Source organism: Alligator sinensis, unplaced genomic scaffold, assembly GCF_000455745.1.
Source record: "Alligator sinensis unplaced genomic scaffold, ASM45574v1 scaffold337_1, whole genome shotgun sequence".
Taxonomy (NCBI): Eukaryota; Metazoa; Chordata; order Crocodylia; family Alligatoridae; genus Alligator; species Alligator sinensis.
The window spans coordinates 2806601-2819305 of record NW_005841927.1 but is presented as its reverse complement, the minus strand read 5'-3'; the positions used below and the strand labels follow the sequence as shown (position 1 = coordinate 2819305).

Below are 12705 nucleotides of genomic sequence, written 5' to 3'. Positions count from 1 at the left end.
CCAATTGCTTCTGTTGTTTGTCTTAAAGACTGAGAGACCCGAGCGCGTCGGTTTGCACACGTGTGTATGTTTAGCTGTTAGTGCACCAGAAGAAGCTTTTGCTGGTGAAGAGAAGAAGCGTTATAAGGACGGTCAGGGTCACACATCATGCTCAATTGCTCAAATAGGCGCTACTGTATTGTGCACCAGTGGCAAAAATCTAGGGGCTGGGTCGGCTACAGAAACACTTGGTCCCTCCTAGGCACTCTCTCTCCCACCCTGATGTCACTTGGCTTTAGGTCAGTTGATGCTCCCTGGTTGCAGTGCTGCGTCAGGTCATTCTGCATGGTCAGCCTGTCTAGACATGGCTTGTCTTGCCCAGGTTCTGCATGGATTTTAATCTTGAGACTGAGAGCCTCTTTGGGTAACTGGACCGTGCTTTGTACAATTTGGCCTGCTGCCCCTATGAGATTGTAAAGGCTTGTTTAAAGGAGAGAAAACCCTCCAAAGGATGAGAAATGTAAATTTAAGCAGATACTTTCCTGGACATACTTGCAGTTCTGCAGCTACTTTGGACCCTGATCCCCAGTCATGGAGCCTGCAGATCTGTGGTGGAGGGAGAGTGCCGGCAGAGAGTGTCCAAAGGCATCTTCTGTGCTGCATCCTTGCCATCAGGAAGATGCTTAAACTGTAACCTTACTGCTTTGCTTTCCAGGAATGTGGCAGTACAGGCCAAGCCACAGGTCTGAACTGCTTCCTTTCCCTTTCCCTTTCCCTTTCAAACCAGACGCTCCAAGAGCAGCAAGCCATGCGCAGCCAGAAGCTGGAGGAGGTCTGCACCTGGCTAGGGCAGGCTGAGACCACGCTAGCAGATGAGCAGAGAGCAGCCAGCAAAGGGGACCTGCCCACACTGAAGCAGAGACAAAGTGACATTAAGGTCAGTGCTGGAAGACAAAGGCAGGGGAGGGAATCGAGGAGCTGCTCAGTGGGCGCCTAAAGGCTTTGTCTGTCTTTTTGTGGTGTTCCCAGGCCCTGCAGAGGGACATGCAGACTCGAGCTGCCTCTTTTGCCAGTGTCCTGAAAGCAACAGAAGAATTTTTAGAGGAGAACAGGACTAAGATGAACCCTGAGGAGCTGGCAGCCTTGCAAGAGAGGCTCCATCACGCAAAGAAGCAATACCAGTCTCTGCAGGAGAGGACTGAGGTGGCCCAGAAGGAGCTGGAGAGTGCTGTGACAGCAGCTGTGCAGCAGGAGACCGAGAAGGTAACACATCTGGGGCTGTCGTGGGGCAGGCGCTTTTACAGAAAGACAGCGACTTGGCCTGGGACTCAGGCATGCCCTGTGCTCTAGTCTTGACTCTGCTACTGCTCCGCAGCACAAGTCACGTCCCACCGTGTGCCTCAGTTTCCCTCCACATATTATAAAGCATCTCTCCACCCCACCTCTCTAAGTGTTGGGTGCTGGTGGTGGAAAGGAAGGCCTGGGATGAAGGAAAGGAGCTCTGCTCTGATTTGAGTAATTGGTTGCACTTCTAGTGCAGCCTTCAGAGTAAGCTGGTGCATCTGATAACTCAGAGATATCTCGGTGCCGTCCCATAAGCCCTGACACTCCTGTACTTTGATGGGACAGAAGTAAAAAGAACATGCTTGGAGCCGCCCACACACCCACTTTCTGTATCTGGCTTGAGGGGGGCCGCCTTAGCCAATTAAAAGCATGAACTCTCTTGTATGGGGGTGAGAATTGCAGAATGAATTTGGTTGCATGGATGTGCCTATTTACAGATGCATGTGGGGATTTTTATGTGGTGAAAGGACACTGGGGACATTTTGAAGTTCTTTGAGTCTTGGGCAGAGCGGTGGACTGGGGAGGAGGAACGCCGCCCCCCGTACAGGACTGATTCTCTTGCCCTTTGCCGAGACAGCAGCTTATACAAAGTCAGAGTTGTCCTCAGCTTACGTATGAGTTATGCTATTCCCAGGTGAAAGCTGCCAAGGAACTGGAGGAGAGCAGGAGCAAGATTGAGTCGCTTCTAAATTGGGTAGCATCGCTAGAACAGGCTGGAGGGCTCTCCGAGCAGAAACACCCCTCTCTGGGACAAACGCCAGGAAAACAAGTGGGGAAAAGCACCCGGGATCTTCCCGATGGTCACTTGGTGGATGTGAACAGAGCTGCAGAGACCCTCGAGCAGCAGTACGACAGGCTGAAGGTGAGGGTGACCCCATGTCCTCTTCCAGATTAGCACCTGCCCTGCCATTAATAATGCTAGTGCTGCCCAGTGCTGTGACCCGACCACCACACCATGGCAACGGTGGGGGTTGGTGTTGAACGTCTGCATGCATTTGCTTTGTGCCGGTGACTCTTTGGCGTCTCAAACAGGAGCCTCTGGCATTCTTGGGAACCAACTTGTCTGCTAGGCAGAGAGAAACAAAGATGCAACCATATTTATCACGTGCAGCGCACCCCAGAATAAAATAGGCACTTTGTTTTTCAATGGCACCATGAAGAAAAAGCAAGATCTTTCCTTGTAGTAAGTGAGTAGCAGCAGCTGAGTCTGGTCCTTCTTCTGCTCCCTGTAACGTGTGCAGAATTTACCTTGGCTTCTGTTTGGTGAGCGGCAGAAACCGCTCTTACCGTATTTCCTTGCATATAATGCACACTGCAATTTCCAGCACCTGTTTTTTGGTTGTTTTTTTTTAAAAGACGCATGTTGTATGTGATAAAATATGGTATCGGTGGTGTAATGAGGTGGGGTACTTTGCATTTAGTGTAATGAGATAATGTCTTTGGCAAGGTACAGGGGAATGGTTAGCTGTTTGCCAGCAGGGAGTATATCAGTAACAAGGCATTGTGTGTGTGTGTTAATGTGTGTGTGTTAACATGTGTGTTTCAGACACGCCACCAGGAGCTGCTGTCTCAGCAGCAGGATGTCATCCTAGCAACCCAGTCAGCGCAGGCCTTCCTGGACAAACAGGGCCACAACTTAAAGCCAGAGGAGAGAGACCGGCTCCAGGGCAGGCTGGAGGAGTTGAAGGAGCAGTACGCTGCTTCCCTCTCGCAGTCGGAGCTGCAGCTGAAGCAAGTGCAGGTGCTGCGGGATGAGCTGCAGAAGTTCCTGCGGGACCACGGGGAGTTCGAGGCCTGGCTGGCGCAGGCTGAGCAGGAGCTGGAGAGGATGCACCATGGGGACAGCGACCCCCAGGCGCTCAGGCCGATGCTGCTCAGGCAGGGGAGCTTCTCGGAGGACGTCATCTCGCACAAAGGGGATCTGCGGTTTGTCACCATGTCTGGGCAGAAGGTGCTGGATGCTGAGAGGGCAGCTGCTGCCGAGGGAGGGCCCAAGCCCTTAGGAACGGGGGGCTTGGTCAAAAGCAAGCTGGATGATGCCACGCAGAGATACACGACTCTCCACACCAAGGTATCGGTAGCTTCGTTCATGGGAACACGTACCCACCTTAATCCCTTGTGCAACACCAGCTTGTGGTGCTGCAGGCTCTGGCTCGGCATGGGCTGGGGAACAGACCCGTCAGCTCAGCCCTGTTAAGTGTTCCTTGATCACCTTAAGAGCACTAATCCCTGTCCTATTCACGCAGCCTGACGGGCTGAGCTCCACAAGTGTGGACTGTGCCGTCTTCTAGGTCCTACGTGGCCACAAGTCCAGCATCAATGCTGAAGCAATAATAATCACTACACTTGCCAGTAACGGTCTCTATGTAGCCACATGTGAGTCTTCCCTCAACTGGGTGAGGCTGGGGCTTTCCCTAGTGAGATCTCTGCTTTCTTCAAGGGAAGGGGTGAGAAAGGGCAGTGGTTTCCAAAGCGCTTTTGCACCTGTTTCACATCCTTGCCCCGTGTTTCTCCTGGCAGTGCACCAAGCTCGGCTCGCATCTGAACACCTTGCTGGACCACTACCAGCAGTTCCAGGAGGTGGCAGAGGCTCTCCGGACCTGGCTGCGGGACAGCGATGCGGCGGTGGCGAAACTTCTCTCAGAGCCGGTCTCCTCAGACCCAGCGGTTCTGCAGAAGCAGCTTGCCAGCGCGAGAGTAAGCGACCCTCAGATACCCTGAATGCTCCCCTCTCAGGGCACGTCCCTGCTCGGGGTTATCGGTTGGAGGGGAGGCAAACCTCTGCTTGCTTGACATCTAACTCTAAACTCCGTGGAGTTCCAGTCATGTGGGTGCCCTTGGGGGCGGTTGAGTTGGGCGTGGGGTTGGCCGGGGGTCACTCCTTGGTGGATGTTATAGCTGACCTGAATGGTCTCATCTTGTTTTGGAGCAGCACCTTCAGGGAGATCTTGCCGAACATCAAGTGCCAGTGGAGAAGCTGCAGAAAGCATCCCGTTCCTTGCTGGAAATCAAAGGCGAGCCGGCTCCTGACCACAAGCGTGTTCAGGAAACCACAGGTACTAAGCAGTGCGGCTATCTCGGTCTGCGTGGGGATGAGGGGAAGGTGTGGACACACTAGAGGGTAACTTCTTCAGGTCAGACATACAGGGGGACGGAGGACAGGAGAGTGGCTCCAGAGATGTCTGCTTATTTTCAGCACCTGTGTGCGCACACCTGTGTGTCACTAGTGTGGTTAACCAGGCGGAGAGAGAACCTCCCAGCACTGAGCCAGCAACTGGCCACACAGCACTGCTTGTTTCCTTTAGGGGGTTTATACTTCTGTGTGGGGGAAGAACGATGCAGGAGGGGTGCAAAGGTGAAGACAAAAGAGGAGACTCTGGTCTTCTCAGCCAGGAAATGACCTAACAGACCCCCACACGATGACCTTGTGTAACAGTAGCCCTAGTGAGCCACTGTGTTCCCAGCAACCTTCTGCCTAAGCATCTTAACTCCTCGTGTGTGAGGGGGAAGTCATCAGTCCTGCTCACTGCTGGGTTTTTCATCTTCCCTTGAAGCATCTTATACTGGCTCCTAGCAGATGCTGGATCTCCTGGCCCTCGAGTCGTGGCCATTTCCAGTGGTCCCCATTTCTCTTGTTTGCCAGGCGTGTGTGTCCCCTTGCTAACCAGTTAGGCAGTGAGTCTTCATAGCTGTAGCCGCTCCGGGGGATGTGGCTAGTTACCAGCATTGGCAGGTGCCCCTGATGATGGTCCTAGATCCCTACTTGACAGTGACTTTCTCTCGTGTTGAATTCTCCAGAGTCCATTGTGAGCCACTTCCAGCGCCTTTCCCAGCAGATGGCGGAGCGTGCAGACCTGCTGCAGAAGGCCATCGCCCAGTCCCAGAGTGTCCAGGAGGGGCTGGACAATATGCTGCAGTCCATGGCTGAGATCGAGAGGAACATGGGAGCGGAGCAGCCAGCTTCTCTCTCATCCCTCTCCATCCAGGAGTCACTTGCCACGAATGCGGTGAGACGGTTGCTTCTCTGCCTTGGCTACAGCCCTACGCTTAGTAGGAAGTCCAGGCTGTGTCTCCAGTCTCTGAATTGCGCAGACCTCTTGTCATGGTCTGTGCTTTAACTGTATTATGCTGAAGTTGCGTTAAATATGTTAAACCTCTTCAGTGACTTCATTGAACAGGGAAAAACAGATCCCTTGAAACATCTCACCTCCTCAACTCATGAGCAAGCTCAAGGGGAGGTAATGGAGGCTGTGCAGAGGGAGTGGGTGAAGATAAGCTTATAGTAGTGTAAGATAGAGAGAGAAATGCGGAGAGTGCACCGGGGAAGAAAACTAGCCTTGAGAATGTGGCTGGCTAGCCGGAAGGGTCACTGGAGGTTTTCAGACTTGCTCTGAGAGGCAATCCCATCCCATCCCATCAATGCCAGCTGGGCTTGCTCAGAGCCCTCCTGAAATGCCGTCTTCTCTGTGTGTGTCTTTCAAAGCAGAAGTTGAAGCAAGACATTGCTAGGCAGAAGAGCAGCCTTGAAGCCACTCGAGAAATGGTGACTCGGTTCATGGAGACAGCAGACAGTGCCACAGCCTCTGCCCTGCAGGGCAAGTTGGCAGAGGTGACAGAGCATTTCAACAGGCTGTGCCGGCAGCAGCAGGAGAAGGAGAATGCGCTGAAGGACCTTCTCCCCAAGGTGGAGCAGTACGAGCAGCTCTCTGAGAAGCTGCAGCAGTTCACGGAGAGCAGAGCCCGGCTGCTGGCTTCTGGGAACCAGCCAGACCACGACATTGCTCACTTCTCCCAGCACATCCAGGTGAGATGCAAGGTCTTTGCCTAAGCCAGGGAGGAAGGTTCCTGTTACAGAGCGGGGTGGGAGGGGGTCTCCAAAGTGTTGAGTTTTGGGTCTCCCCCTGCCTTCATCCCTGACTTCTGAGGTCTATGGGGTTTAAAACAGCTTTTTACCCAGCTATGGGAAGAAGGGAAAGGGGCCTTCGATTCTTTGATTTGGTCTGAAGCATAGCTCGGTCCAGTCCTCCTGGCTGTGGGTTAGGGTGGGGAGCTAATGGAGCGACTCTGACTAGCTTGATCAAGCCAAGCCCACATAGGGTGAGATCTCTCTGGTTAAAGATCTCATCCATCAGTACAGCCCAAAACACTAAAGTGTCAATAAAGGGAATCGCCCCCTGGGGGCACTGATTTTAGGACAGAATCATCAAGGCTCCCTGAAGTCCCCATGTGTCCTATTAGCTGGGGGCAGTATCTGCACTGCCCTCTTCCCGTAACCGTCCCATAGATCGCTCTGATGTGCGGAAGGGACAGATGTCGACCTACCCCGGGGCTTTGCTCATTCACTCAGCGCTGGTGTAATCGTCCCATTGCCCTGAAGAGGGCACCCGATGCCCTTGCCAGGATCCAGAGCTGTCTGGCCCTGTCCTTTCCACCTGTTTGAATGAGCCCAGTGGCGGGAGCTTCATTCCTTCTGGTGCTTGTCTCCACAGGAGCTGAATGTAGAGATGAAGCAGCACCAAGAGGACCTGGATACCTTGGAGCACCTGGCTGCAGAGCTGAACTCCCAGGGCTTCCCAGCCGGCTCTTCCCAGATGCAGGAGACGGTGCAGAGCCTAAAGAGGGATTTCACACAGCTCCAGAAGGTAGCAAAGGAAAGGTAAGGCCTGAGATGCCCTGTTCCAGCTTGTTGGGGTCAGGACTAGGGAGGTCGCGCCTTCTGCTGCTGGTAGGAAGTTACGTAGCGACTGCAAGAACTTGCTGACGTTTCCCTCCTGCAAGGGCCATAAGTTAACTTCTGCCTCTGCTTCCCTCCTACACCAGCAGGCATCACACAGTCACCTCAGGCTGACATTTAAAATAAGCATGGCTGGGGGTGTTGTGAACATGCCTGCGCTGTAAGAGGAGCAGCCACGTGATTTCCTAGGGAACACAGGCTGCAGCAAATCAACCCTGCCGAGCTCCTCGTGGGGAACGGATCGTTAGGAGCATCTGCTGGTCCCTCCAGCCTTTGTTTGGCATGGGAGGGTTTGCAACAAGGGCAGGGGGTGCCAGCAAACATCAGGCTGCTTTAAAAATTGGGGAGGGAGACCCGCGGGGCTTGACTCAGGATTGAATGCAGTATGATGGGGAAGAAAAGCTGCTGAGCAATCTGAGAGGCCTTTGCAAGGGCCATTTTATCTTGGTGGTGCCCGACAGCAGTGCCCAGGGAATTCAGCCGTGTTCCCAAGTGTGAATGCACCGCCTCCGCACTCTGCAGCGATTGCAGTGGGAAGGGGAGGAGACAAAAAAACTCCCCATGGTACACACAAGTTACTGAGCTGCATCCATGCATCCACTACAAAATGCCACTGATGAAGCCACCTGCATCAGCAGTCCCTCCATGTGGCTGTGGAGTGGGGCGGCAAGGAGAGAGCCTGGGTCTGCAGAGCTTGATCTCAGTAGGCTCAGTGAGTAAGCTGTGCTGGGGCAGGGAGGCCTGGTATCCCCCAAGGGGCAGGCAGAAGCTCCAGGGCCATAGGAATAAACTACACCTTCCCCATATTTTGACTTCTCCTTTGCTCATAGACCTTTAAGCCTTTGCCCTTTGTGGAGTCATGGATGGGCAAGGTGTCGGATCACATGCTTCATCTTTTGCTGCATGGATTTGGTCCGTCTGTTCGCGGTCCTGTGGTATCCCGGTGGGGGCCACGTGGCAGTTGCTGTGGAGGAGTAGGAGCACTTTCAGTGCTTGTGACTCTTCTGTTGGTATCTGTTCCTTGGGTATTTACTATTCAGCTCTGTTCACAACCGTCCTGACTTCCCTTTCCAACGATAAGCCCAAGCCCTTGTTGCAGTAACTAGAAGACAGGATGTGACGCATCCACCTTGTGACCTGCCAGCTCTCTGCAGATCACTTTGACAGCTGCTCACCTGTACTGTACCCACGGTGTGAGTCAGGGGTCTCCCAGGGCAGGATGACACTGAACACATGGACCCAAGGTCAAGCGCTGAGCATGGTTTAGCAGGAAAAGGGGTGTGTTGCAGCTATGGCCATAGCTCTGGTTGGTATGGTAAGCACCGTTGCTAAGTGACAGTAACACACAAAAAAAAGGAAAAAGTAGAGAAAAGCGTCCTATATTCAAGCGATGGTAATTGCAAGGCAAAGCACGAGCAGCTCACTCTCGAAACCTTTTCACTCTCAGAGAAAAGGATGCGTCATCCTGCCAGGAGCAATTGGATGAATTCCGAAAGTTGGTTGGCGTGGTGAGGAAGTGGCTGAAAGACCGTGAAGGGAATGTGCCATCGGCAGAGACCTCCCTGGGCACCCAGGAGCTGGACAAGCGCATGCAGCAGATCCAGGTGGGCAGAGGGGACCTCTCCTGCTCTGCGGAGCTAGTGTGAAAGTAGGAAACCAAAGAAGTGTGTAATAACCTGCAGGATGCTGTGTCCTGGGAGGTTTTTATGCTTTAACTATAATCCAGTTATGACTTCCATACATTCAAGGTGGAGCAGTGTCAGCTTCTGCAGTGGTTTCAGCTCACTGGGCCTTCACTTGCTGAGAAAAGAGAATCACTGATGGTTCCTCTTTGCACGGGACCGTCAGCTGTATTGCATCGCCTATGCTGACACGTGCATCTTTTATCCTTAAACACGTGGTGAAATGGATGCAGAGGCTTTATTTATAGTATCGTATGTTATATTATTACTTTAAGAAAGCCTAAAGCCCCCTGCTTTGAGCAGGTGGTGGAGGAAAAGGGGGTGCAACCTGCCCCAAGTGCTGCTCTGTTTCTAATGCCCCCAAATCCATCCTCTCTTGGGAAGGTTTGTCTGCCAGGTGACACAGCTGGAACCCCAGCATTTCCATCCTCATCCTTTTCTCAGCTAAGTGACACCTTAAATCAAGATGCGTCAATAGGTGTGATTCAGAGAGAGTGTGGTGTCCTGTTCACTCACCTGGATCTGCCTTTGGAGCAGATCTCTGAGCTGCAGATTGATGAAAGTCTCTCTCTGTGAACCCTGTGATGTGCTGCAGCCACAAGACGCCTGGGGTTGTGTGCGGGGTAGGATGGAGGACTCTTTCAAACCGGTGTTTGAAAAGAGAGGTACCCTGTGATGGAAGCAGTCATTAGCCAAGCCATAAGATAACACTTTTTCTCTTGACTAGATACAAGTAAAGAAACCTGCTTCTAATATAGTGGATTCATGTAGCTTCACTGATTGACAACAATTTGGTTTATTCCCTGGGAGTTAGTGAGTCACTAGGAATTACATAGCTGAGTGAATCCTACACATGTCCTTCAGGAGTGTGTCCAGGGTAGTTGTCAAGTCACCAGCCTGCAGTTCTCTGTTCCAGAAAGTGTTTGAGTATAAGCAGCAGCAAGACTTATTTTTTTGTTTGCCTCTCTGCCGTCCGGCATTGAGATCACGTATGGCGAGGTCAGCGTGCGGGTACCTGGTTCTGTTCCCCAACTAGGCTCTTCTGGAAGAATGGGCAGGGAAGAGCGCCCAGGTGGAGGAAATCAATCGCAAAGGAATGGCCTTGGAGAACTTGATCGTCGAGATTACAGCCCCCGATGCCCAGGCAAAGACAGGTGAGCGTGTACCCTGCTGCCCTGGAGCTCCTGCAGCAGGCTTTGGTGGGAACTAATGTGCGGCACTGTTGTTTCTCTGTGCTCTGCGAGCGTTTGTCGTACTTTAGATGTTTCACGTACATTTTCATCAGACAGAAAGTAGCTTCAAGGCCCTTCACAAAGGGAAAGTTGAGAAGCCAACAAGGGTGTGAATACCAAATACCTGAGTCTCGCTGCCAGGTGTTTAGAGGGTGAGGACTTGGGTCCCAGGGCAGTGCTCTCTCTCCTGCCTGGAGCCACGGAGGTTCAGTTTGTCTGAAGGCTTGGGCTTTATATACGGGTACCTGGATGAAACTTTGTGGCCACTGCTAGATAGGAAGTCAGATCCGGCGACACAGGGCTCCCTTCTGGGCTTAAACACTATGAAAAAGTCACGCAGAAAAGAGGTATAGGTTTCCTAAGGTCTCTTTGAACAGCCTCCTTCTCCAAGAAAGGAGTGTAGGGTAGGTAATATCTCCAAGAAAGGTCTTGGGACTCTTGCAATATCCAATTCTAAATATTATTCCCACGGACGATTGCTTTCCCTTGGGTTTTTGCAAGTGCTTCCACAGAATGCAAATATCTGGCAGTCCCCGGCTCAGTGACTACAGGCAAGCCGATGCGTCCTCTGACCCCATTAGGAGTCAACTGCTGGAAGAGGCCTAGGAGCCCTTCCTCTGTGGCGCGCCAAAGCTGCTCCACTTCTAAACTCTGTAGGAGGCACTGGAGGGAATTGAGGAGCGGGGAAGCCTTGAGTGCGAGGGGTCACAACTACTTAATCTTTCAGCTGCTCCACTGGAAATCAGAAGGGATTCAGGAAAGCAAAAGAGGCGTAGAGCAAGGAAAGTTGGACATGACATGTAGGCACTGGGATGTGAGGAGAGGCGAATTCCCGGGGCAGAGTCCTCAAAGAGAGGCTGTGGGGAGAACCCGTGAACGAAGGAGTATGAAAGAAATATGCCCCTTGCTTCTGCTTGATGGCTGACACGGTCCATCTTGTGGAGAGCTATGTTGTCTCGTGCTGTGTTGACCTGGTCATGCCCAGGGTCGCATTTTGCTTGCAGGGTGTCCGGTGTCGGCAGCAGACGGCCTGAAAAAGGGTCAGGCCGGCGCCAGGTGCACAAGCTCATTGCTAACGTGTCCGTATCCCTAACTTGTTTGTCTTGTCCTTTTTCTCGTCTGTCTCCCCGTCCCTTGCTCAGGTTCTGGGCTGCCCGCTGTAGGAGGGTCTGTAGGCAGTGTGAACGGATACCACACTTGCAAAGGTGAGACCTCCACCTTCCGCAGTGCCAGCGTGCGCGTGTGCATGTGTGTGGTCAAGGCAGCATCAGTGTTGTCCGTCTCTGTGTCCATCTGTATGTGACAGTGGCGGTATATGTAGTGTTCACGAGCGAGAGAGCCCATAGCGTGACATGGCCACAATACCGTAGCAAGTGAAATGAGCCTGCAAATAACTTGCCTAATTTTCTGGAGTGATGGGTGGTGACCAGAATCACACTAGGGGTTGGGTTTGGGGATGTAGGTCAGGCTGCAGGACAGAAATGGGGAGGAGGAGAAGCCAGCCTCTGGAAGTGGCAACTTTTCCAAGGGTGTGAGGAGAGCTGATAAACGGGAGGCGTTTATAAGAACCGCTGTTCAAGGGATTGGCTCTGAGGGTTGTGACAGCACATACAACGGCAGGAAGTGTGATTTTAATTATCACCCGTTACCTGCTGTTAGTTCACTGGTCCAAGGAGTCACACCTGTATTAAAACGGCTTGATATTCCGGACTCGGAGAGGGTGCAAGGAGATGGATCAAGCTGATTAATCCCTTCCTATTCATTTTGTTTGCAAACTGTCAGTCTGCATAAGTGAGACAACAGAAAGAGGCTCACCAACGTGACAGGTAGTGGGAACCTGACAGCCGGGGCAGATGGGGAGAACATAGTTTGCAGCCCCCAGTGCTCAGTAGACTGGTTGCCCAGAGCTGTATGAGTACAAGCAGTCTAGCCAAGAGTGGTGTCCAAGGTAACCCTCCGTCGCCGGCTTGTTTCTTTCTAATCAGATTTAACTGAGATCCAGTGCGACATGTCAGATGTGAACCAGCAGTATGAGGGCCTTGGCATGGCGTTGCGGGGACGTCAAGAGCAGCTGTCAGCCATGCGGGAGAAGATGCGGGAAGTCCAAGAGGAAGCAAGCTCCATGCTGAAGTGGCTGGAGTCAAAGGAACGGACCCTGTCCGAGCTGGAAGCGTCCACCTCGCCTACCAAAACAGAGACCGTGCGGGCACAGGCTGAGCACAACAAGGTGACTGCTCTCTCGTGGCTGGGGGAGAGTCCAGGTTTGCTACCCTGACCAGGAGACTTGCTTTATTGCATGAAGTTGAGAGTGCCACACGACTGGTTGCTTGTGAAGAGAGCGTTTCTCTTTCTTTGGGAGGGCAGTTGGTCCAACGTAGCTTGGACACGTGCAACCCGTCTTGAGTTGTAGAGAATTTACATGCGGGGGGCCCAGAGAACGAGCCTCTACTTAAACAAAGGTTGTAATCTCTCTTCAAAGCCCTAACTCGTGGATCATCCCGCATTCCCCTGGAAAACAAAGTGCCATCTAGCACCCCAATGAAAAGCATGATCTTTTCCATTTCTTCTTTCCTTCAGAGCAAGTTAACCCTAAGCCCATAGTAACAAGACAGAGTACCTCCACAAAGGCACGGTGTCTTGTGTAAATCCCGCTGTGGGTTGCTTTTCCTTTCTCATGTTGTTTGGCGCAATATAGCCCCTGTGCAATAATTGTGTCTTCATCCTATATATCTCA

The 12705-nt window shown here is 52.4% G+C and overlaps 1 protein-coding gene across 1 annotated transcript in view; it reads left to right on the top strand.

Moving 5' to 3' along the window:
- MACF1 (microtubule-actin crosslinking factor 1) overlaps positions 1 to 12705 on the top strand; it is a 223459-nt gene that overhangs the window by 130055 nt on the left and 80699 nt on the right. Inside the window, exons 37-49 of the mRNA XM_025198710.1 lie at positions 767 to 916; positions 1009 to 1242; positions 1958 to 2185; positions 2870 to 3394; positions 3844 to 4020; positions 4256 to 4379; positions 5122 to 5330; positions 5810 to 6127; positions 6813 to 6979; positions 8505 to 8661; positions 9776 to 9893; positions 11114 to 11176; positions 11957 to 12200. Coding sequence (XP_025054495.1) covers positions 767 to 916; positions 1009 to 1242; positions 1958 to 2185; positions 2870 to 3394; positions 3844 to 4020; positions 4256 to 4379; positions 5122 to 5330; positions 5810 to 6127; positions 6813 to 6979; positions 8505 to 8661; positions 9776 to 9893; positions 11114 to 11176; positions 11957 to 12200 — 2714 coding nt within the window. The remainder of the gene's footprint in view (positions 1 to 766; positions 917 to 1008; positions 1243 to 1957; positions 2186 to 2869; positions 3395 to 3843; positions 4021 to 4255; positions 4380 to 5121; positions 5331 to 5809; positions 6128 to 6812; positions 6980 to 8504; positions 8662 to 9775; positions 9894 to 11113; positions 11177 to 11956; positions 12201 to 12705) is intronic.